At 33.5% G+C, this 27,451-nt stretch overlaps 1 protein-coding gene across 3 annotated transcripts in view; it reads left to right on the plus strand.

Annotated features, from left to right (window-relative positions):
* LOC117114881 (supervillin-like) overlaps positions 1 to 27,451 on the plus strand; it is a 144,082-nt gene that overhangs the window by 50,592 nt on the left and 66,039 nt on the right. For 2 of the 3 annotated variants that reach the window (XM_033258507.1, XM_033258510.1), the window contains exons 4-7: positions 14,146 to 14,200; positions 17,470 to 17,561; positions 24,138 to 25,077; positions 27,211 to 27,297. In XM_033258507.1, coding sequence (XP_033114398.1) covers positions 14,146 to 14,200; positions 17,470 to 17,561; positions 24,138 to 25,077; positions 27,211 to 27,297 — 1,174 coding nt within the window. The remainder of the gene's footprint in view (positions 1 to 14,145; positions 14,201 to 17,469; positions 17,562 to 24,137; positions 25,078 to 27,210; positions 27,298 to 27,451) is intronic. The other variant, XM_033258517.1, reaches the window with a different exon arrangement.

The raw sequence follows: 27,451 nt of genomic DNA on the forward strand, positions 1-27,451 counted from the left end.
GCATATTGTCACTGAGACCTAGGATTGGTATGGGGTCAATGGTTGAAGCCATGTAGTCTGTGTTTCTCATAATGTTGTAGGACTACCGTAGGTGGTAGCTCAGCTTCTTATGGTCCGAGAATCATTTGGAAACTGTCGTAAGACAGTGCCAATGTGCTGTTAAGACTATTATTAGTATAGCTGTGAGTCAGCAGTGCATATACACATCCACTGGGACCCTATTTTTAACGGACCTACTATACATAATTCAGTTTCTCTTTAAATTAATTAATCTAAGGTGTAGTCACAGGTACTATGAATTAACTCATAAGATTGTACTGTATTGTAAATGTTGTAAAAATTTCTATAAGACTTCCGGTAAATAGTAATACTTCACATAATTCCATGGTTGAAGGGTCACAGTGCCCAACATACACAGAATAAACAATAATTCAAAATTGAAAAGTTTAGTAAACTTAAAAAATAAAATTCAGTATTTAGATCGCTTAAGTTGTTATTAGTGAAAATCAGAAGTGGCCCCAGCATGGGGGCCTGTGGAATAACTCTTGCCGACAGGAAGTAAAACCGTAATTTGTCGGGGAGAAAAACAAACTATATGTATTTTCCACATAGTGAAGTCAGACCACACCCACTTTGGGTGCATACCGTAAACCCTCGAATTGAAGCCAAGTGGGCTTAATCTCGAGTTGAAGCCCCTTCTTTAGGTTGCAAAATTAGCCTCGAAAAGTAGCCCATGGGCTTCTCTTCAAGATAGCACAGGCTTTCTTTCGAGATTGTACAGTATAAAAACTGTACATGAATTTCAGAAAACAAAATAAATTTGAAACGAGCTTGGTTTATACAGTAGTTTAGGTGATTTAATGCCATTTAAATGATAAGGATTGATGTTACAGTGGCCTTATTTATTGTTTTATAGTACAAATTCACAAAATTTACAGCATTCATTTGAAAAGAAGCCCCCCTCTTTACTTTGCAAAAGTTGCCTCGAAAAAAAGTCCATCTTGAAATGAAGCCCATTATGAAAAGAAGCCCATTCAGGTTCGCAAAAAAAAGAAGCCCAGGGCTTAAATTCGAGGTTTTACGGTATTTATATATTTTTCTTATTTTCTTCTGACAAATGCATGTGCAATAAATTTTTGATAACTTGATTGATCCTTATAAATAAGCAATTTCAAAGTATCAATTTAATTTTGTAGAATTTTTTTTCCCAGGATTTCTACATACACTTAACAGTATAATATCGTGAATATATAGTTGTCCTTGCATTAACTAGTCTAGCAGTCGATCCAGCTCTTAAAGCAAGTCTATTGTGTGATGGGATTTTGACAATTATCCACCATTCAATAGGTCTCTGTTATATGATGGTATTGAAGTATTGCTGTGTTGAATAGAAGGAGGAAGTGACAATCGTATTGAATAAATCTGCAGTTGTAGAAAATCAAGGATGTGTAGATGAGTTAGGCTCTAAGTCTTTGAAAGCTGCTCAGGTACTATAGTAGAACATTTGTACAAAATCAAGCATTTGCGATCTAGAATCTTAGCCTCCGAGTCGTCATTGATCTGATGTGTATATCAACCAACCAGTTTGCCGTGCTACTTCACCGCACTCGAGAATTGTAAGAATCCTAGTAGCAAACCTTCGGTAAGTTGGTTCTAGCATGCGAGCTAGAATCTCAATCTTTGAGTCTTCCCTGAGCTACGTTATCTGTGTATTAATTAGTATGCCTTGCTATTTTGCAAAAGAAGCCTGGTCTAAAAAGGTGGTTTGTAATTTTTCTGTCAATAACTATATTTTATTAGAATTCAGAATGTAGTTTTGGAAGCTATTTTTGGATGGAATTATGAAACTAATGAATTTTAACATTAAAAAAACAAGCTGAAGTGGGGAGAGGGAAATCTTCTGCCACTTAGGTGTTATAGACTTAAATTTGTACCATAGCTCTAACTATGGTGGGACTGAGGTCTTGGCCCATTGTCTGTTAAACTCCCTCTCTGGGCCCCTCTATTTCAAATACCTGCGTCTCTATTCCTCTGGTTCCCACTTATAACAAAACCAGTGTTCAGAATATAACCTTTAGTATAGAGTTGTATCATAGGTGATCATTTTCATCCATTGTGTGAAAATGATTTATTGTTGACCATAATTTATGATCCAACTGAGTGTTACCTTGTTAGGCCAGGCTGAAAGATAGTGAGCTGGTGATGTCATAGTTGACTAGTTCAAACTGGACCTGTGTGCCGGTAGGCTAATACTGTATTACAATTAATTAGCAGACCGTGTTTGCTTCAATTACTCCACAAATCCTGTGATTATACCATTGAACTTCGGTAGTTATCAGCTAAAAGTAACTGTTGTCATAGTGAAGGCCATTGCTCTTTTATTCCATTATAACCTTATGAATATTAATAAAAAGGATTTAAGTAAATTTTATAGGAGTGACAAGGGTGGAAATCACAATATATTTGGTTATGTACTTAATGGATATACTTTATATTCTGGTGGAGAATTTACAGTTCATAGCATCCATGATTGTACAGTGGTATAGCTATGCAACTACAGATCCTAGCCATCCGATTGGTGTAAAAAGTATGGGTGTATATTTTACTAATTTTTTTCAGTCACTAATGACTCAACACCAGGCATAATTCAGTTTGTTATGCCTATCAATGCATACTTATTTCATCTTAAGACTGTACAATGCCCCTTGATTTCATCTTGAGCTGGAGGCTTAGTGATTGCAGAGGGCTGTGATTTAAACAATGCCCCTCAAAGCAGTCATATTTATATACTAGAGTATAGAATTTGTAATGCTTAGAGAATAATGTTGATGTGATATACCAGTAGCTGTGGTCAATGTTGTAGTGACGGTTTCTCCAGTTCTGGTGTTTGTGATAGTGTGTTGTGGTGGGTGTAGCGATTGAAAAGGAGTGTGTGAATTTTATGCGTCATGATTAATTGTACGTTTTTAATCATGACATTGGTATCTTGGTATAGCCTTGTTATAACTATATACTTACAATAGAATAGTACACACTTTGTGATTATACATTATATTATTGTGTTGTGGCCCTGGGACCTGTGAAATGAACACATTGTTTATAAACTTTAATAGGTAACGTTTGTTTATAAGGATTTTCGTGATCTAGTTTGTTATTAGCTTTGAAAGCATAATGCAAGTCCCCTTGAATTTAGTGGTGTACAGTACTGACAAATACAGTTATGTTGTAAACTTTCATAGTCACACACCTTTAGTAAAAACCAATTACGTTTTATGTACTGCACGATTCTAATGGCCGAGCGGTTTAGGCAGGGGTACCGTAATTATAGCCAACAATATCGGCATGTGTTCGCGGCCGGCTTGCTCCTATAGTTCTGGTGGTGGTAAGTCTTCTCGGATAAGGAATAAACCATAGGCCCAGTGTACACAAATGCTTATGTGCACTTTAAAAAACCCAGTATATCTTTCGAGATAAGTAGGGGGTTACTCTGGTTTACTGGTTCACTCGGCCCCTGTCATGGACAGATGAAAGTGCACCAGTTTGCTGGCTGCAGAGGACATGAAGTGACCCTCAGGGGAGGAGAAAGTTATTGAAAAGTGCAACATCTAGTCCACTGCGCCTTTGGTAAATCTTTGAATTGGCGCATTATAAATATTATTATTATTATTATTATTATTGTTATTATTATTATTATTATTATTATTATTATTATTATTGTTATTATTATTATTACTATTAATTATGTACCTTTAAATTGTGGTACCTAGTATTTTAATTAAGCCAATTCATTAGTATATAATTTATCCAGGAATCTAGTGTATATATAACTAACATGCTTGTTTTTTTAACAGTATGCCTAATAAATCACCATATTAATCATTAACTTTATGAGGGTTGATTCTGTTGTCAATAGAATAATTGTGTGCAAAGAGTGCATAATTGATTAATGAATATAAACACTGCCCTCTAGAGTTTAAATCTTAATAGAGCAGTTGTCCAACAACAGTAATAAACAGGCTCCATTTTCAAACAAGTAAAGAACATAAATAGTCTTTGAATGGTGTCAAAACAGAACAATACAGAAGAGCAGACAGGATTATTATAAGTCACCTTTGCTACACATAATGTGATTGCTATTGCTGAGTTAGACAATGCAGCTATGATGTTACATAAATAGAAGGATATTTTTTACTGTTGTTTGGTGTTAGGACTGTTTTCAGATTTGATAATCAGGACCAAAGTATCATTGGAGTACCTGGATATAAGCAAATACAAGTGAGTTTATCAGTACTGTAGTAAGCATATTCTTTTTTTTCTTGCTATTCTTTTGAATTCATTATATAAGGCAGTGCAGTACTACAAATGGAAAAATCTGTTACAAATTTCAGTTTTTTTCTGGAGCCTAATGATATTAAATAGACTGACTCTATATTTCGAAGCATCCGTTATATAACAAATTGTGATGTTCGTCCCCATGCAATAAAATCTTTCTTGGCATTTATATGGATTACGTCTATTATAGAAGATTTCAAGCCCAAATCCAGAATTGTAGGGTACTGTAGGCCTACATCTGCATAGGGAAGGTATAAAAACACAAATAAAATATTAATTAAACTTTATATTTTATGAATGAGTTTTTAGTCCTTGATCGTGACAACACAAATGTTAAATTGTAAATGAATTCATGAGACTTATTAGGAATTATACCTTGGTATTTTTGTATATTTACCTGATTTCTTATTTTATTTTATTATTTTTTCATTTAAGCTTCTTTATTATGGGAGCCATTGATTTTTATTTAGCCTTGTCCAAATTATTTTACTATTCTCTTTCTCATATATACCCACATATTATAATTTATTTTGTATGTTTATTCCAATATTTGTATAAGATAAATTTTAAACTTGGACTCTAGGCTCATTGACTGAATTGTTCTTTTTCTTTGGTGTTTGATCTGTGCTACAGTATGCAAGGGTAGGTGCAGGGGGAGGTTCGCCACTTTCTCTGTATGCCAGTACTCATTTATACTCTTGGGTCTAGAAAGAGACGCATAGCCTTTGCTTGTCAATTTTGTATCTGCTGAGATCCAGCTACTGTTTCCCATCATTGTTGTTTTCCAGTATTTTTCTTTTTTTGTTTTATTAAGTTTTTGTTCCTCCATACATGGACGTAGGCTGGGGATGCACAGGTTGCGGACGTATCCCCATGGCAGCAAATTAGTTCAACTGAGTTAAAATACGAAAAAAGACCATTCAGTTTTCATTGGTATAGGAATTTAGTTCCGCCTTCTCAATTTTCGCACCCTCCTATTCCAAATCCTCAATTTTCACACCCTTCCCCCATCCCCTTCTGGATGAAACCAGCTTATATCAGTGCCATCCTTTGCTTACACTCTTCTCTGTTCATTTGTAGGTTTTATCTCTTTTTCCTATAAAATGGTCTTTTACCATCACAGTCTCTAATGTATTCTACAGTAGGTAGTTTACACATTTTTTGCTGTATAGTTATTAATAGTCAATGACTCGTTTGATTGATGTATACCATTAACTTCCCAGGCAATAAAGAACAAAATAATTGGATTTCAAAGGATAATGTTCAAGCTACTGTGAGGCGATAATGACTTGGTACAATTGCCCAGCCAGTAAAGAATTGCTACAATATACCAAAGAGGTTAAAAGGTCACTTTGTGTCCTAAACATAAATCAATATTAATATATTATTAATAGTATTCAACTTATTTAATGTTTTTGTTTTATGGTTTAACTGAAACATAATATTAACAATTTCATGTTGCAAATTTAACATACTTCCCTACTTAAGTTTCACCTTTTCTCTATTTACTGTAATCTTTCTTGGTTTTTACTTTCCTCCCACATCCCCCCCCCCACCCCCACCATTTTGTTATCCTTCTGTTTTAGCTTTCTTCAGTTTTTCTCTTCTTCAAATTTTTTCACCTTACATTTCTGTACCTTTCAATTATTCCATTATCTGTTTTCCATCTGTTTCACCTTTTAACATTATCGAAATTGAAATTCGAAGGGAGAAACAGTAAACGTGTAGATGAATGGTGAGAATCCATTTACGATTCACTAATCATGACATAAAAAGTACATTGCTTCCACAAAATTTAAGCTTAAACTGATTGATCTTAGCGCACACATATTAATGTTATTGAGTTTCAACAGATTAACCCAAAGCAGAAAACACCAGAACCAAAAAAACTCCCGTTTACAAACATTAATACAGTGAAAGTTAAAGAGATTCACAATCTATACAGTAGTATACAGAATGCAAAGCTAGTACAAAGTAATTAGTTGCGTTGTTAATAGCAATTACTCTCTGTATAAATAAATCTGATGTTTTCACCTTCCATCCAAAAATTATTCTGTTACCTCCTGCCCCACGTTTCCCACTTCTCTGTCACTAGAATTTCCAATGAAGGTGATAACAAATTTTAAAGGCCATAAACCTGCATAGGGATACAGAGGGTATTGAACCCAGGGTTAGATCTGTCACATAGCTGCTATGTTCATCTTACAGATCATGTCACGGAACTACCATATCATTAATGTCACGATCCTTTACCATATTTCATATAGCACATGGCAGATCATTAACACTGAATAGACGTCACATAAATGTGAGTGTATGAACAAGAATGTATAGTGATGTCATTGAGGAATACAGTATGATTAGGTTCAACGGCCGTAATGAATGTGGCTCTGTTAGAATGTTAGGTAGGCCGTCAGATGGTTTGGCTTGTCAATGCATTGCTTTATGGACCATGAACCACATAATTCAACATTAATGGTTAGAAGCTCAGCCAAAGGTTTGGTTCCCACTCAGGTCAAGTCCTTGCCAACCACATCCAATATCCTATCACATTAACCATATTTTCTAACTACTGTAATTGTTTTTGTTTTTTTAAATAAGCAATGCGCTATACCAGATTTTATATTATGTACATCTGTGTGGCATGGTCACAGGTTCTCTTGTTTATCATTTATATTATTAATATTCTGGACTATTTACCACAGATATTAGTTCTATATTTTAAGATAAATTTTTTTAAAATTAATCGAAATTTGCTTGCTTATCTAATGGTAGCATAAGTTACCAATTTTGAGACTCCTCCCGCCTCACCAATCCAAGAACAAAAAAAAAAAATCAGTTTTTAATTTAAATGTCTGTGAATTGGCAGTCGAAATTTGTTCTCGTTTTAATTATTATTATGTAATTAGTTGAAAGGAAATATAAATTTAATTGAAACATGCAGAGTAGTCAATTCGATTGTATTTTTTTCCCCTCCAAGTTCAAATTTGATTTGGTAGCAGTACGGTATATATCTCATTTAATTTATCTTTACACAAAAATCATATAATTAAAAAATTAATTAACTGTAGGTAAAATTAACGTTAGCATGCAAGTGGGCAAAATCCCAAATGGTCTTCCAAAATAATTATTATACCCAATTAAGGATCAAAACCAGAAACGTGTTAATAGGAACATTTTATAGTTATAAATAGTTAAGGACTAATGCCAAGAAGAGAAAAACAACAAATACAATTATTTGATGTCCTTGGCTGTGAATTTGCAACACCTCAATTGTGGAATATAGTTAATGATGTGGATATTTTAAATGGATTTCTGGATTTCAATTAAAACACTATCCAAATGATAAAAAGAACAAGGTCAGCACTGTATTTGAGAAGATTAGTTGGTTAAAATATAACTTTAGGCCTAATGATTCACTGCGTATAATTCCTTCTATTTTTGCCTGAAAAACTTGTCGACATACAGTATTATTTATTGGAATGCTTTGGCCATGGGTCTTTGGAATCTTACACTCTAAAACTGACCGTTGTGAGTAATTTTTCTTGTTTTTTGACTCGCTTATATTTAAATGACAAGTATAATTTTAATAATGTTTTACTGATAGTTCAAGTAAAAGAATAACATGTTGCGATGTTTTTATTGCTCTAGTTCTACAGTAAGTCTAATTCTTTTTTTCTGATTCTATAAAATATTATTAAAATTTTAAATTAGGGATTAAGATTTAAATCGCTGTGTACATACAAAATAAAATAAATAATCTTCGTCAGGACACAGAGCAGCAAGAAAGATTTTTTTTCTAGATTTTGGGTTAGTTGGACTTGAGAAAGAAAAAGTTGTTTTTTTTGGTTTTTTTTTGGCATATTGGCAGGTAGTGGTTTTGTAAAAATATATATAAAAAAAAAGACCTGCATTTCCATGTACCTTCACTGTCCTTCCAGAAAAATACAACAGTACACTGTCTTTCAGGACAAAAGTTTTAGCTCTTTGGTTCTGTATTATTAAGTCGTTTTAGGCATGTGTGACATTGAAGAACACTGGACATTGGAAAAGAGTAAAATTGTCTTCTGGTATACAGACCATTATTTTTTTACAATTTTTATTTGTCTGTGATTTGAAATCTTGATTTCTTTTTAATATGAAAGGTTTACGATGCACTGTGATTTAGCATTTTTCTAAGGAAATAAGGGATGATGAAGTTTGGTGTTGTGATTATTGTTAATGTATGAACATTGTTGGTTGACAAAGTAGGTGTATGGGATAGTTATAAGTCATTTTTGGCTGAGCAAAGATGATTAATAATATTCAGTGATTTAAACATGTAATTTTTGGGCCAAAACATTTTTATTTTCATAGGTTATTTTTAACTTTTATTTTCTCATCTCTTTCATCTAACATATTGCTAATAACATTTGTCATATTTATAATCTTTTTAGGATGTTGGTATTTACAGACCACGTCATCCTACCATTGTAAAATATGAAAGCTGAATTAATAAATTTAAATAGAACAGGAATAAGTATTGTAGCTATAGAGCCTAAAGTCTATGCATATGATATAAATATTAGTTTGCAATGTATTCATAATTAGAAATATTATATTATCCAGCTTTCAAATAGCTATGCACAAATACTTGTAACAACAAAGTTATACCACACGTCTTTTTACACTTTTTAGTAGTTGCTGTACAATAAACAAGTTAAAGAATATTTGAAGTAGTAGTCTATAGAGGTATACAGCTTGGTTATTGTTGTACCAATGCCGTCAATTCATATATGGTGCCCTGTACACTGGATAACAGTGTGTTGTACCTAGAAGGGCTGAGAAAGGTGAGGGGGTGGTAGTGGTTATATCTCTTAAAAGTGCATGTTTTAGAGAAATATAAAATTGAATTGAACGCCAAAGTGCAGAATACTTAAATTTGAACTCTGGCATTTAACATAGATCTCTAGATTACCAAGCGATCTTTGGCTATTATTAGCATGAATCTTTTCAACAAAAGCTAAAGATGTAGGTCTTTTGGAATAGTGCATGTTCTAGTCATTAGCGTATTAATTATGTTTCATTCTTAGTAAACTTTAATTAGCCGACATGAAAATGTCATTATCTGTTTAATATTTGATTCAATTTTAGTCCTGCAGTGACCTAGCCTACCGGTACTTATTTTAATGAGTCTGCTTCTTGGTTTTAAACTGCCAATACCAATATTTACTACTGATTTTATGAAAGACACTTTACTTTAATTATCTTGTCCTTAGAATGGGACATTTAGCTGTACTGTAGGTTTGTGCACTTATGTATTTCGGACAATCAAATCACTGAGTGCATTACACTATTCGAAAAAGAGTACTGACCATTATCTCCCAATATACTGTACTTGACCATTGCACTTTATGTCACGTCCATTTATTTGTATATGTTGAGTGCAAGATGGTGATAGTATATATTTACTATTGGCCATCCTTGGTCTTTGTGCCTCAGTATATGAATGCAAAAATCAAATAAATTTAATATTTCCTAGCATCATTTCTAAGATTAATTTCCTACTTCCCCCACCCCCTTTCATTATATTGCTGGGGTGGGTGGGAGGTTTACTCACCGTCTGTTTTACATAAAATATACAATGCTCACTCAACTTTTTCAAAGAGGCAAATAACATTCTTCAAATACAAAGCTAACACTCTAATTGGAGACTGATTCCCGAGACCACCCCAAATTTTCAGGTCCCACAGTGGTCTTGAATTAGAGGCAAATTGCAATATTAATATAATAATATAAAAGGATAATATAAAGTCAAGAACGATATATACTTAGTGTTTATTGTTTTTGGCAATTCCATTCTGCATTTTGCTTAGTCTGTTTTAAATGCACTTATTCCATGATTAGACAAAAAAAGGAATGAAAATTAAAAACTGTGCTGTGAGGACTGTCTTTTATCACTCAATACACATTTCCCCTGTCCCTTATTCCCCTTCCCATCCATTTCGACTATTTTTTTTTTTATAGAGACACATTGATGCTCTATGAATGAGGTCAATTATCCATTAGTGACGGATCGTATCTTTCACATGTCTGGGGGAAGTTGGATGCTTCCTGAATTGTCATGTGGTTAACCGACACGTGGAATTCAAAACCAACACATTAGTTGCAATGAAATGCAGTTGGTATGGAACCCTTAAGAATGCATGTCTTGCATCTTGTGGAGTAAGATTGGCTTCCTGGCCAAGCATAATTATCTCAGAATAAGTGTGGATGTTAAATTTGAGGTAATTTTTTGAGTACAATGCATGAACTCTTGATTATTCCCTCTGTTTTCTATAGTATAGAATTTGACAGTGGGAAGGGTTGGATGCTCTGTTATCTAATTTGGGGTGTGATCAGGGACTGCGCCATGGAAGCTCCAGTGTTTTTAAGCCATTTTAAAACCTTAATTACATTTAATATTTCACAATTGGTTGAGATTTTTTGGCTGCTGGTTAGAGATTTTGGAGGGAACACCCCTTTCGCCATCCCTTGGATTTGCCTCTGCCTCATAACATCACTCTAGCATCTGTAAGTACTGTCCATGTAGGACTTGCACCTTGTAATTTTCATGTTTGGTTCTTCTGCATTTAAAAAAATTGTTTTCTCATTTCCGGGATATCATTTGTCAGATTTATTTCATGACTACACTTTATCAAATTAAGATTGTGCTTTCATCTTTGCTAAATACCAGATACAACTGCCGCAAGGTACAAATATGTAACAATGTCATCATAGAGTTCCATCCTGTAAAATGCGAGTGTACTTGCTGTTGGCAGTGAAAGCAATTAAATAATTAATATTTTACACTACAATTGTTTTGAAAAGGCTGTTATTGTATAGCTGAATCATTGATAATTATGACTAATATTGTTCTACCTGATGTACAGATAGTTTGGAAATCTTCTCTTAATGACCTTCAGAAGGAAGTAAATCCTATTATTTATGGTTAAAATGATTACATTTACATTTACAACCTCAACCAAATTCAGTTGTGCAGAAGTCAGAAATATTACTATTTACTGTAGCATAGGCAGTAAGAGTGAAACAGAAAATGAAATTATTACAGTTATTTAGTAGAAATGTTAAACATTAAAAGAGAAATGTTTCAATATTTTATTATTAGAAGATAATAATAAAAACCGAAAATGTTCAAGACAACTATAAAACAGAAACAGTAAATTATGCAATACATGTAATAATAATATTTAATTTTATATAGTGTCTCTATGCCCTTCACATTATCTAAATTAGTTAACCATTAATTTGTGTGTAGTGTACTCTAGAAGTTGTTTATCAGAAGCTTGGTGTGTCCCATAATTTTTACAGCTCATTTAATATACTGTGAAGTTCAGAACTACTCCATGTGCTGGGAATAAAATCAAAACATTGGGCTCACATTTTCATCCTCTGATTTCTCTGTTGCCATACTTTACATTCTTGCGCAGTCATTCAACGAGGCATCGCATCTTGTTTCGCCCTCTTCTGGCTTCCTAGTGGATGAGATAATGCTTGTATTTCTGGAAGTGAAACACAGTAGAGACATGCTGTGTGGTGGTACCAATCAGTGGAGATAAAGTTAGGATGCCAGCATGAGGATGACTGATCTACAAGTCTTATCGTACCTAGTTTCCGATAATGTAATTATCTATATCATCTTCATCATCTTTACCAGTGCGTTGCTCTTTCATATCGGTTATGATAGATGGAGGAGGAGGAATGAGGTACAATACCATCACAAGAGGTACCGATTCAAATGTAGGTCAGATATTACAGTATATGTATCTTTGACACTGTTTTCGCTATAAAAAATTTATATGTCAATTACAACTTATTGGAAGCCTCTAAAAATGTTATCTTTGTTGCTGCATTTGTTGGGTCATCTATGGTAGTTCTCCTTTATACTACACTTTTTTTTATAAGAACCAGTAAAATTTTGCACAGGCTCAGTTTTCTTCTTTTTTTTTTACAGTCAGTTATTACTTTACTGTATTATAGATGGTATTACATAGTAACACCTACTGCAAATAAGGTACAGATAGATTTGTTGGTTTTCTGTTAAATAAATACCTCATTTGACATTTTACCTCAGCCTCAATTTTCTTATTTTGTTCTTAATTTGTAAGCAATTTCAGCCTCAGTGTCCTTATAAAATGTGTTCTTATAAAAAAAAAAGTGTAGTATGAACTGTACTTAGGCTCATCATAATTTTCATAGATTATATAATTTCATCAGCATTCAACTTCTGCATTATAAAGGCATACTGTTGTACAAGTTCCTTATATAGGATAGTCAAGCGGTCTTCATGTATACCCAATTTATGACTACATCATGAAATGTTTTTAAAATGAATACTGTAACGGCTTTTGTAAAGTGAATTTTTAGCATATTGATAACCCATAAATTATTTAAAACGAGTCGTAAGTAATCTATTTGCCGGTGACATCTAAATGCAGTCTCCAATGATTGTCACAGAGGAAGAAATTGACTCATATAGACAATATATTGTAATTGCTATTTTTAGAATATTAAAAAGCATCCATAAGGGACCTTACCTCCACAAAAGTACTTGGATTGACCTTAAAGGATGTCTGCCATTGTTATGACCTTGATACTGAGAGAAAGTAAATATTTAATTTTGGTCATGTTCTAGATTACTGTATGTTGTCTTGTTTGTTGATGTTCAAAGTACATGACAACAACATAGTAATTAGGTTGTCATAGCATGTTTAGCTTCGCTTTAATGTTTGTAGTATCAACCATGAGGCAAAAATCAAAACAAACCTGTAGGTTGCAGGGTGTCCACACGATCATTAATCATCACTCGATAGAGTGAGCCTTCCAATTCACTCATCCATTGTGACTGTCCTCTAAGATGTTTTATAATCATATAAAATGCTATTTGTTATTACAAAAGTAAGAAAATATATAGACAATTAAGTATGGAAAATCAGATAAATGTATAAAATTTCAGAGGTCCCAAGTCTACCAGAAGTTGCTGGAGTCTCCCGGAGTTCAGGACGTTGTCCTACACTCCTGCAACCGGACAAGAATTTCCCAGAAAGTAGCAACACAAAATTGGATGTGCTAAGAAAGAAAAAACGTTTAAACAAATCTACCGGAAATGACCTCCAAGTTTGAACCCCTCAAATTTTATACTTCAATTTCATTTTTGTCATTAATTTCTGTGCCTAAAATAGAAACAAAAATAAAAGGTTGCAAAATTAGTTAAAAAGTTCCTCTGCTTTCTACATTGATCATGCAATTTATTATTAACGACAAAGTTTTTATCTAAGTATCTATTGGATATTTCAGTGTGAAGTCTCCTTTATTAGAAGGTGAACTCTCTATTATCAATTGATAATTTCATTTCATTTCATTAGGCATGAGCACCAAGGGTATGCCAATCAGTGAACTTAATCACTATCCTATGTGGCATATCCATTAAATGACAGGGGACTGAATGGACAGCCCACCGGGGGTACCCTTTACACTTCTTAAATGATGTAATGGGTACTTTTAAGTGAACACAAGACAAGTGCGTACACTGGGCCCACGGTTTAAAGTCCTTATCCGAGAAGACCTGTTCCACCACCGAAACAATTGGCGAGTGAGCCGTTTGAACCAGCGCTGATATTATAGCTGAAGGTTACGGTGCCCCTGACTTAACCTCTCGGCCAATCAAATCGCCGATAATAATTTGAAGAAAAAAAATTGTTCACAACTTGTGTGGCATTTATAATAATTTCGTTAGCATTTTTCTAATTTCAATCATTTTTTTTTTTTTTTCAGATCTAGAGATTCCAGAGGCACCTCAGTTGGCTGGAAATATTCCTACAGAGTCTGGGTGAGTATATTCCATTAATTTTATTGGTTGAAAACAGGTCATGTGAGATTGATTTAAAGTGAATATTCCATGGTTATTTGAGTAATAGTCAACGATCGTTGAATAGTACTTTTTCATCTCTAAGACAACATAAAAATCTCAAATCAACGCGAGTGAGAAAATTAGCCTAGACTAGGCAACCCGCGCGTCAACAAGTAGTTGATCATTCAGTAGTCCTCGTTCCACCGATAACATGGCAGGTACATTTGGTACTGGGCCATTTGTACTTTTGAGCGAAGAAAGTTTGGAGGAATTACTTAACAAAAGTTATGCCGAATCAACAAAAAAGGCAATAAGATATGCAGTTAACCCTATGGAGTATTTCGCCAGCTTCAGCGGTGAGGATTTGAGTCTATTAGCCAAACATGAACTTGATCGATTTCTATGCCTAGGTCTAGGGTGCTAAGCCGGTTTCATGCTGGCCTTCAAAAGGAAGATGGGTCCTTATATACGTAGAAGAGCATGCAGGCAATTGTGAGAGATACAGCTATGTGTTGTATAAAACAATTCTTATTTGTCCATTGGGGTAACATTTCATTCGGTGAAAGATTGAATGTTCTATTCAACTTGGCTACACCTAGTTGAATAAAACATCCAGTCTTTCACCTCTTGAAATATCCTACCCCATTGCAGTCATAAACATTCATTATGTGTATACTAATTTCATGATAGAAAACAATTGTCCAAAATTATAGTTGGTTGTCATATTATCTTCTTGTCTTCATGGAGTACTGTGACTAATTGTAGGTAGCCATTGACATTTAGGAAACAGCAGTACCACTATGGAAAATAGTCATCTTTTTTAACTTAGAATTGTGAAAGTATCCACTAATCAACACCTCACAAAGGTAGCTTCAAGTATTAAAAGGCACACTGATTACTCAAGTATAGTACTCAAAATAATGATATTTTGAATGTAGGAATATGTAGCCTATTGTAGAAGATTATTATACATGTTGGTATACCCCCTCTAGAGTTTGGCTTTGGAAATAAATATTCAGAGTTTATGTAATTTTTTTTTTTCACCAGAACTTTAGTAAGCTTTTTCTTATTCTTGATTTCCACCAAAGAATCATGACTTGCAGCCAACCAGGTACTAATTATACCTCCATGTTTATACCTAATTATGTTGAATTGATTGGAACTGATTTGATTTACATATGAAAACAATTCAGTTTAAAGGAAAGAGAGATTATTGCCAATAACATCACCTTGTATTAAGTAGTATAAGAAGGAAAAGGATCGGCATTTCTTATCCCTGGAAAAGGAGCAGCCATTCCTGATTCCTCAAACAGGATTTCTAGTTTCTAATGTCCTCCAAACAAATGTGTGCAATTTTTGAACTTTCATGTGAGCTATTGCACAACAGTAACATCTGCTAATTATCAGGAGATGCCAATTGCAGAAAAATTTGCGAAAGATTTTTGCTTTCACAGAGGAGATTTTTGGAAGATTCACATGGTTCCCTTCAGTGTCATAGAGCTATATATTTTATATATAATTCTGTATATAAAATAAAAGATAATGTTCTAAGGTAAATCTTTGAAAATAGGAAATTCATGCCAACTCAGTCAACACTCTTTAAAATGCACAAGCTGTATGTACATCACATGTTTTGAATCACCATCAAACGGTGTGTTTGTACAAGACTTGCAATAACATTCTTGGTATTATCAATAATAATGGGGTATTTATATAGCTCATATTATAGATACCAATACATAGTTAGATGTCCCTTCTGACATAAATTCAGAAGTCTAGGGCTATTAACAAAGTTCGTTCCTGGCCAAAGCCTTACTGTGTATAATATAGAATTGATATCTTCGATGGATCCAGGATTCTTCAATGGGATAGATGGGGAGGAGTCTACCAACAATTTCAGATGGTTGAATCAACACTTACCTTATAGGGAGTGTGATCCTCTTGATGTGGGTGTAGTTGCTAAAATAATATCAGAGGTCTTAAATAAAAGTTTTAATTTTGGGTAACTTACTAGGGTATCTATTATTCATTAAAAAAACACATCATTAGCCCCTCCCTCCATCTATCCCTGGATACAGATTATTATTTTTATTGATGGTGTTCCAGTAAAGTAGCTTTGTTTTAATGAAATTTAGACCTACTCTATGCTTAGACAAGAATTTTATACATTGTTAGTGAACATTTTATTTTTTAAATTTCCAATTTGTTGGTGATGCATGTGTGAACATTAGAAACCAAACATTTTATTTTATTCATAATAATGATTACCTCCTACTTTGTCAATTTGACCTACATATTAGACATAGGTTCAAGTAATAGAAACCTGACCATAAAATGAATAATGCAGAAATCCAAGTTTTTTATAGTATAAAATTAAATTTAATGGTACAGTACATTTTCCTTACCATAACTGGGGTTTTTTTTCTATCTAGCAAATTTCCATTTAGATTTTCAATTTGGCGAGTAGAAAATTTCCCAGACAATAATACATTCTTTCTGATGATTTTTGTATGTCTAAATATTGGTTATGAAAACCTAATCTTTAAAATAATATATGATTAAAAATAAAGTCTTTTGAACTGTTATTTTTGCCGATAATCAAGATGATTAAACAATATTGAATTGAACCATGTTTTAATTATTCAGTGGCAGGATCTAAACATCTTCATTATCTAAAGATTTATGTTAGTGCCTAGGGCCAATGTGTTTATTTGGATGTGATATCCACTATCAGAGTATTTACATTAATGGTTTTTGAAATGATAATAGTACCTTTGCCTACTTTCTTATTCTGATTGTTAATGATTTTGTTCATCTTATGAGCTATAGTTATAGCTATATATTCAAGATGTAGTTTATAATAAATGTGTCATCGTAGTACGAATGAGTGCAAATTTGTTTAAAGACTAATCTCCTACAATATTCTCTTTCATACTAGGAGTGCCAAATAAATGTAATGGTAACACTTTTCAATTTGTTTGGCCTTATGAAATTGAAATTATGTCATATTCGTATTAATAGAATAACATTTTATTATTATGAGTCCATAGTAATGGCACTTAAATCTGCCATTGAAAGTATCAAAACGAAATGTTTGCAATTGTAAAAATTGCAATTCATAATTATTTTGCCTGTTTTAATAATCTTCTACTTTTAATTAGTTCTTAATAGCAATAAAATGAGCAAGTATTTAATATTTTTTTACTTTAGATGTTTAATATTCTTTTCACTCGATTTTAATTTTTTAGGGACGCGCCAGACACTTTTTCTAGTGAAAGCACAGGAGAAAATAAGGAACTAGAAAAAATGGACAGAACAAACAACAGAAGTGTAAAACCAGGTAATCTATGTTTTTTTATCTATCTTGTTTGTAGGCAATTTTAATATGTTTAATAAATAAATGTTTCTTTTTAAACAATATTTACATTAAGATTTCTTCTGAAATTGAGAGTGCTGGCTGTTAAAATGCTATTCAAAATTATCAACATTATCAAGGTAGACATGTAGGTAGACTAGGTTATCTTGTACACTTATAAGAAAATGCCATATTTATATAAAAAAGTAATATAAATTCTGACCTAGTAAAAACTGAGTACTTTGACCAAATATGAAAAAATTGTAGAGAATGGCATTGCAAAAATCAACATTTCATATGTATGCCTGCAGAGAGTGGGAGAGGGGATGCGGGTTAAAAAAATGTGTGTACTATTGTGAAAATGTTGGTACTTGTGCATTTCTCCTAATGAAGTTGTTATTAACTTATATAAAGTGCAGATGTTAATACAATTATATATTTGTGTCAGCATTAATGTGTCCATTCATGATAATGATAATGCTTGGGGATTTGTACAGTACATTATTAGATACTCAAATTGTATATAAGTCGTATACATTCATGTATATGTGTGCAATGGAGACTATAATGCCATTTACATTGGATATTTGGAAAATTATAATTCTGGATGTTCTGGTAATGCATATACACTGTATGAGACAACTATAGATAGGGATATGCAGATAATGCATATAAGTCAATGGACCAAACTCATTGGATTGACTTGATAAGTTCCTCAAATGTTATTGCTTCTAGCAAAATAGTAAATGCATTTTAAGCAAAAACTAACAAAATCTGGTGAATTGAAACATGTCAAGAATAGCCAGGGGGACTATGTAATTCTCTAGGGTTTTGATCATAGAAGGTCCCACCCTTATGTTAGTTACTGTAGGTCTCAAACAACACAAAAAAAACATGTTGGCAACTTTGGAATAGCGGCAGGTTGAATTTAAAAGTGACTGTTATTCTGAATTGTCCATGTGTTGCCAAACACATATCACTTGATAAGTTCATTAAATGTTATTGCTTCAGGCAAGATAGTGAACACATTTTAAGAAAAAATTAAGAAAATCTGGTGAAACGGAACATGTGAAGTGCTGTAAATGCTATATAATGACTTAGATGGAAAACATCAAGTAGTCTAACATGTATTTTCTATTAATGTTATGAAACTGTAATTATTCTTGAAACATTTGTCCTTGAATTTGGAGGTTTGGATTTGTTTGTGATGGTGGTGTAGTGTAAGGTTTTTTGCGAAGAGGGGCTACAGAGATGACCATTGAGGTTTTGAAGTAGTTCTTTCGCCAAATTTTCACTTTTGTCTGTGTATGTACAGTATGTTCTGAATTTGATCACTGAATGTTTTTGATTAATGTGTAGTTAGGTGTCAGTGGCCAAATATAAGCATAAAATACGTAAAAATTTATTATGAAATATCAGAGCTAGTATGACACGGCCTTGCATTGTCTTCTCGACCAGCAATTTATTGCAATATCTATTCACTCACGAAGTCAACTTCATAACATCAGGACGTTATTTTAACATCAAGATTTTTTGGTATCTTTTTTTATCGGTAAGCATATGTTCCTGAATATAATATATTTTGAGGAAATAATAATTACTTATTACCAAAAATTAAGTAGTAACTATAGATGTATTTATTTGTGTTATGTCTAAATATTAGGGAGGGGTTAAATAAGCTTACTGATAATAAAGCAATATTGTTCTAGTGTTTACCATTGGATTGGATTGGATTTATTCGGTGTAAACACCAAGGATAGCCCACAAAAGTCTAGAAGAAGACTTATTTCCAGTGGGGTCCTTCTGGTGGTGATGGGTAGTACACCAGGAGACCATCCCCTATTCTTTTCCAAGAGTGCATTCTTTAACGTGCACTTGGGCCATAATGCACACGGAACCAATGGCTTAAAGGCCTCATCCGAAAGACGGTGCGCTATTATAACTTGTATTTCAGCCCTCTAGCTGAAACACAAGAAGAGGCAGCGATGGGAATTGAACCAGGGACCTAGAAATCTCCACGGTTCAGCACACACACAGCGGTTACTACCAGATTAGCTGACTGAGCTAAGCTGCTCTCTCAAGTTTACCATACCTGAATTTTATTTCTTTGGAGTAAAACTCACCAAGAATAACCCATGAAAGTCCAACTGACAGTACTTATGATGTGTACATGTTAACTGATGACCACTGTTTATGATCATCTTAAATATTTTGTGAGTACTAATGTTTACAAGTGCTTATTACTGTTGGCCAGTGGTTACTAGATGTTATCATTGCTTATGATCATCAAAATTTATTGGTGGTCAATTATACCTACTGATGGTCAGAACTATTGATAAAAGTTATGAGACAGGTAAAGATGGCATCCTCAGATAGAGTTGCCTTCCAGTTTGAGTTCACCTTTGGGACCTCAAAATTTGGGGTGGTCTAAGATTTTGGTCTTCAATTAATAGAGGATCAGCTTCGGTTAAGAGACTGAAGATTGTTATTTGGTTCTTTGAAAAAAGTGGTCTCGTATTAGAGAGGGTCTTGGAATTGGAGTGCGCACTGTTTATTGTAATCGTAAGTGTTGTTCGATCTAAAAATAGGGGTTGGTGAATATCCCACAACTCGCAGCATCATTTGGCTGAATTACTACTTATTATCTAAATACTATTAGAGCATTAGTAGAGTAAAGCTTGGTTTCCATGCAGCCGCTGCACGTTTTTGCCAACAGCTTTTGGTGATGCTGATTGGTCGGTCGAATCAAGGAGCCTTCCCATTTGTGTCAAGAACTGCCATATAGTGAAACAAATAGCAGATATGCAAGTAAACCGTGATTTAGTTTCAATGGTAAAATTATCTCATATCTGTCTGCTGACATCCTTAAATTTATTTGGAAATAATTGAAAATGTATTTAACCACCTATCAAGACAAAAATACAATAGATGAACAAACAAAAATAAATTACTGGATTTCGATCAAATCAAGAGGTGGACAGAAAACAAGATGGATGGATAAAATCAGGGAATTTTAGTGGAAATTACATGGAGAACACTGCACAGAGAAGAGAAGAATGGTAATTCAATGAAGAGGCTTTCCTCCTGCAGTGGAGTAAAACTGATGTGATAGTATACAAATATTGGCTGCTCATAAGGCCCTATAAAAAATATTTTTAGTTTATCACCCTATCTGGGCAGGAAAAGTGATGAGGGAGGGAGGCTTTTTTTTTTTTTTTCGGGTTACCCCGATGTTATGGTTCATTTCAGCCCCTGTCGTTGTTGGATGATATGAACATGTATCTACCAAGAAGCACCTTTTTACGGCTGCTAGGTAGTCATGGACCACGCCCATACACAATTCAGCACAATGACACTGCAAGTTATGGGTTATTCTCCTACCTTTACCTTTATTTTGCTTAAGCCAAATATCACCCTTGGGTTGTTTGCTGGTGCATTGAACAAGTAAAACATGATTTAGATAATGCAAACAATTAATATCTACTAACTATTTAATATAATAAATGAAAAAAAAAAATTATTTTTTTTTTATTTTCAATTATTTTTTTTTTTCAGTACCACAGAAAACATGTGCGTGGGGGTGATAAACTAATAATTTTTTTTATTAGGGGAAAGGTAAAATCTGTTGCCCCTCTATGATTTGCCGATTGTAGCCTATTTTCCTAAGGGCCGAAGAAAGGCCTGAGGGAAGATAGACTACTGATTCCACGTCACCGAGGGACAATAGATTTCACCATTCCCCAAATCTAGAGCAGTCAATATTTGTTTTATATACCCTCATACATAGATTCTACGAGGCCTAAAAAAGTACTTACTTCCTAGCCTAGCCTAGAGACCTACTAACTAGAGCCTAGGAGATCACAGTGTGTCTAGCTCTTCTTTGCTCATTTCCTCAATGTCAACCCATCATCTTGCAATTGACAGGACATTTGAAAATCCTTTGGTGCTTGTGCTATCGGCTTCATCAAGAAATATAGGCCTATGCTGGTCCTTCATCCAGGAACTTGAACCGACAGCCTCCATAATTATTGTTTATCGTCTACTCGCTGATCCGTGGCGCGGTCAGGGGCCATAATCTCTTTTCGTAGTAGAGATCGCAGTTCCCTCTACCATCAGCGCGATGGTGGGGCCTACAGTTTACACCACACGACAGGTCAAAAAATTACTATTTTTCAGGGGAATAGTACTTTTTCAGGGAATAATACTTTCTATTGTCCGCTTCTTAACCAATCAGATGCCTAGAATCTATGTATGAGGTATATAAAAGATTATAGAATTTAGCTAGTGACCCTTACTCTTCTTTTATTGGCCTGGTGAGTCAGTCGTTCCTACTGCAATTAGATTTTTCAATTTTTTAGTGTAATAATGATTTTTAACCTACAATTTTAAACTGATTTTTAACTGAGGAATTCTGTGTTTATATTTGTCTATTTTTGTTGTTAACATGTTGTACGGTCAAGGCCAAATGAGTTTTCCCATTGTGGGATAATCAAATTTTATTGAATTGAATCGAATTGACCAACTCTATGGGCTAATTCTATTCAAACCCCCTCCCTCTTAATAAGATGACTGTTTTTGGTCCACAAAACATTCCTAATGATGACATAATTATGACATATGTTAAAATATTGAATCCCGACACAATAGCACGCATTTCGATACTTACTTATACTATCTTATCTGTTCTAATAGAATGTTTAATGATTGGTTAATAATTTTGATCACAAAATTACGTCACATGACACGATCCTTCATATCACCCATACATCACTCGGCCTTTTCTATTCTCAAAGAATTTTGGGTCAAATTTCAAATGATTTCGCAGTAAGCAGACTTCACATACATGCTGGCACTGTGGTACAGTGATAAATGTTGCTTTTCTGCATGTGTGACGTTGCCAAAGCAGATGGATAGATAAGTGTCATTAATTTTAGGCAACACTGCAGGGTAGTTTGGTTGTACCTAATTCTGTGTGGTGTTAAGCTTTATGCAATGTTTAGTTTGAGTTGGCATTGTTATGTATCGTAATTATCATCAGGATGTTGGATATTTTATTAGGAAATTTTATTGGCAACCATATTGATAAAATTTTATCTTAAAAACATTTTATGTATCATTTCTATCATTACAGTATTGTCAAACCTATAGTTTTCTATATTAAATACTTATCATTTGATTCTCATCTCTTTCAATAGCTTCATCTTCAACACCATCATCATTAATACAACGATTACCATTTTTATATATCATCATCATGATTATAATCATCATCATCATTATATACCATAACCATCATCATCATCATCATCATCTTTATATATCATCATCATCTTATATATCATCATCATCATAGAATTTTGAAACCTTCTGTCTCTTGCACTTTATAAATGTTATTTATTGTTATTATCATCATCATCTTATTATTAACAAGAGAAACAGTTGTTCTGGGTGTGTTTTTTTCACCTATGGCCTTTAGTCTACTTTCAAGGAAAATTTTCCACCAGATGTTTCTGTTGTATACAAGGTTTCTAATAGTTAGATGCTCTTTAATACAGAATACCTACCTGGTCAGTGTATATATAAATAATACATATTCCATTCCTGTCAGACACAAATTATAGGGCAGTTTATAAAAAAGTATCATATTTTATTGCTTCTCAGTCAAGTTAGTTTTTACTATCAACTTTGTGCTAGAACAAAGACAATAAAAATTAAACATGAGAGATATTAACACAAAAAGTGCTGAGTGTATATTACAACTCAAACAAATGTGTGATGCTTATAGCAAAAATTGTTGGCATTTGATGATAAGCCGCTTTAATACATCAAGCAGCAATTAATGTACGATTAATAGCGTTCATATGTTTGCAGGGTCGTTGGTAACATATTGTCATTGTACTCCAATAAACTTAACACACTTCGATAAAGCATACACTTGGAATTACAGCTCCCTAGCTGCAAGTAAAAACTATTTTGTAAGGAATAGCTCATTGGATTATTAGTTTCATTACATATTTTGTAAGTCTTTCCATTACTTAATAGTATGTTATGTTTTTTTGGTGCCTGGATGGATGTCTGCATAAGACTTAATCTTGGCGCCTCTCTGTGTATCATTTATCTGTTTTTATTATAACATTATACTGGACAGCTCATTAGTATGCATTAATCCGTGGCGGTAATATCAAGTGAAGGGTGTGCTGTTAATATCATGTATTATGTATCTTGATTGGTGCGATCACATGTTGTGTAACCGAGGGAGTGTTGTTGTTTTATATATGTTTCCTCTTCATTAGCCAATAACAACGCCAGCCTTGGTCAAAGTTAACTAGTGTTAAGCTTGAGCTTGTATTGTTAAACAGTATTCTTTTTGCTCTGATATCAGCTGGACTTTACCATCCGAATCTTTGCCACTTTTACCATATGTAGCGCTTTTAATTGTAAGTAGCCGTCTTAATGTATTGCACAGTGCAAAAGATGCCTAAAACTTTTGAAATCATTAAATGCCAAGTAAATGTAATACCAAAATTTGTTGTTTAATATTGTCTTTTAATTCATTAACAGTTGCAAGGCTACGTGATAAGTTCAGTGATCGTCCGTCATCATACCACACCTCGTCTGAACGTCAGCAGAGATTCTTGGCTGCTCGACCATCTAGCGGTTCATACTCGTTACGAGGAGACAGCTACGAAAGTCATAGTAGTCGTCGATACAGTGGGGATTATACTCGATATTCAACTAGAGATAGAATATCTTCTGCTGATTCACCGTTATCGTCCGATCGTTACAAAAGTCGTAGCCCACTCTCAAGTACCACAGATCATGTTACAAGCCGGAATAGAACAAGGCCAAGTTCATTGACTGGCAGCTTCGATTCTAAACGTGCTAGTACTGAGAGTGGTTACGGAAGCCTTGAAAAAGAGAAAAAACGAAGCAATAGGGCAACAGACCCAAGTTACAGTAGTCACATAACACGTAGTGACAAATCAGAGACGAGCACCCAGTCTCTAACGGACAAGTATCTTGGTGCACGATCAACCAATGGGGATTTAACAAGTCCCAGATACAGTCCCACTTCTCCTAAGTACCCGTCAAGTAGTCGCAAAATGGGTGGCACTCTAGCTACAACTGCCAGCGAAAAATTGTCACAGTTGCGGCAACATATTAGCGGTTCTGAATCAGCAGAGGATGCAGAAGCACGTACAGCACGTATTACAAAATACAAAGAGCAGCGAAGGCGGGAACTCGCTGAAAAATATGGAATTGGTTTATCGCCCTCTAGTAGTGAGAATGATCTCACTGGAAGACAAGCATCACAGTCTGGATTATCAAAAGAACGTAAATATTCGGAAAATGATACGAAAAAATCTCTCGAGGAAAGTAAAAGCAAAGCACCACTAGCTAAAGAGGAATCAGTTGATAGTGTATCAAGTAAATCTTCAATAAAGGTTAAAACTGACGATGATGACGTCTTTGTTGTAAAAGAGGATTCACCCAACACAAAGTGAGTATAGCTTTTATATGTCTGCTGCCCTCTGTCAACTATTCTGTGGTTGGTGAAAGCAAATTCTTATAGGATAATGTTGATCTTTTATACAAGAAAACAAGATGTTTTGATTTATTATTGATGTTTTTATTCCTGAATTCTTATTGATTTCTAAAGAAATCAAAATAAATCTTATATTTGGAAGCCATTTTTAAATGGTGGAGGTTTTATTTGCATGATCTGGTACAAGTAGTTAATGTGCATGATATTACTATAATTATTAGATTAATTCATATACTATTATTATTGGATTCGAGTTGAGGCTTTTTACAGAATAATTTGTTAATGCAAGGGCCCCCAGTGTTCTGCAAGACTGTATTGGTTCATCAGTTGCCTGGAAATGTCTTAAATCAATGACCTTCAAGAAATATATCTAAATTACAAAAAAATTACTGACGAATGAAGTCTCAGCTAGTTTCCCGTAATATGATGTGAATTCCACATGATTTTAGAACAGCACACTTTGGTTTGAGTTGAGTTAACTTTTACATGTTTTCAATCTTAAGAGTTTGTGAGAAACAAAGCTATTTTTACTACAAAAACAATCAGATTTCAAAAGATTGATCAATTTTGCTTTTTGAAGGTATATGGTCCTATAATAGTTAATAAACTTGAGACACTTTTATTTGGGAGTGGAGATGTAGATTGGTGGTTAAGATACTTGTCTTTCAATCTTAGGCTCCATTGTTCAAATCCTGAGACAGATGGACTCCACTCCCAAAGCCTTGTAATGATGCTTTGCTGAAAAGCATCCGCATTATTTCATTTATTTAAGAAGGCTCCTGAATATCAACTAACCTTCTATGATAAGTTAGAAGGTTCGTCCTCTCTAAGTATATTTAAAAAAAAATTAAATTTAAATCTAAAAGAATAAATAAATAAATAATATAAAATATGTATTCGAATATTTTAATATCTTGATAAAGTAACAGGTCATGTTCAAGTTATTAATTTTCTGTATTTTTTGCATAGAGCCTTCTACATGGAAATTGGCTATACTGCTGTATTGGTTATCAGTTATAGATTTTTATAGTTAAAAATCTCTCAATCAGTGAAAACGTTTCTTTCTATAGTAAATTGGAAGGCAAAACTTTCTAGTACGGTATTTGGTTATTTTATAATAGATAATGAATCATTGAATTTTTTAGGGTTTTCCCCAATTTACCACAGTCAATCCATCTTTAAAGCCTTTATTATGTGAAGTGGATTATTATAATCATTGAGGATAAGCAATTACATATACTATTTGACAAATTCATACCTTAGTATTTCTTTTAGCCATCTCAAATTTATCCCTCCCTCTCTCCAAAGATATAATAAGAATATTTTCTCACAAACTTTTTATTGACGATTTTGCATGATTATGTATATAAAGTATTTATCTTTATAATTATGCTTCTAACATAGTGTTGGACACAACTTTAAGGTTATAAGTTCAATTGAAATTTTTTAAAACATTTAGTATATTGAACATTTTTTGTGAATTATTATTTTCAGAAATGACCTATTTTATAGAATATAAAATAATAGAATTATGATGATGATAATAAGCAAATAAAAGCTATAGAAATACAATTTCTGTGATTAAATTAATGATACATTAAAAACCAAATTCCTTTTCATAATAATATAAAATAAATATGATTTAGAAAGCCTAAACATATAGTGACTGAAAATTTGCAAAGTAGGTCAGTGAAATGTTTTTGAATAAATAAATTTTTCTTTTTAAAATGAATATTCTTGGAAATTTTTTAGATTTTTCAAAATGATTATTAGCCAAACACAAACAATAATACAAGCAAAATTAAATTAACAAAAAAATAACGTGAAAAGTGATTAAAGGTAAATTTTCACTGGACGTGGTAAAGACGCACGGATATGCTAGGTCACGTAGTCGTGTCATGTTAAGTGGAGATTCTCTTATGCATTATTTGATTCTAGTTTGTTTCCAATTACTACCTCTTAACATGTCTAGTGAAAATTGACCTTCAATTAATACATTCTTAATTTGTTGGTTTATAAGTTGTGTCCAATAACGTTGCTTTTTAGTATTTCCTTGAGCATGCAGGTAAATTTTTATCTATCCATCAGACTTGCCATCGACTCTTCGGTTATCTCACAAGAAACGAAACAACTCGTTACTGCATTAGAAGCATCACGGGCTGCTCGTCGAGAAAGGTATCTGTTTATGTAATGGATGATTCTGGTCTCTTACGTGGAATTTTTTCTAAAATCTTACTCGGTGATCGATTGTATGATACTTAATACAAATGGGTATCATGTTTGTTTTGAACATAATTATTTTTTTGAAAACTTTTCATTTTTTAATACA

This window comes from Anneissia japonica, unplaced genomic scaffold (assembly GCF_011630105.1).
Source record: "Anneissia japonica isolate Jap-2015-1 unplaced genomic scaffold, ASM1163010v1 scaffold199_len4679917_cov187, whole genome shotgun sequence".
Lineage (NCBI taxonomy): Eukaryota > Metazoa > Echinodermata > Crinoidea > Comatulida > Comatulidae > Anneissia > Anneissia japonica.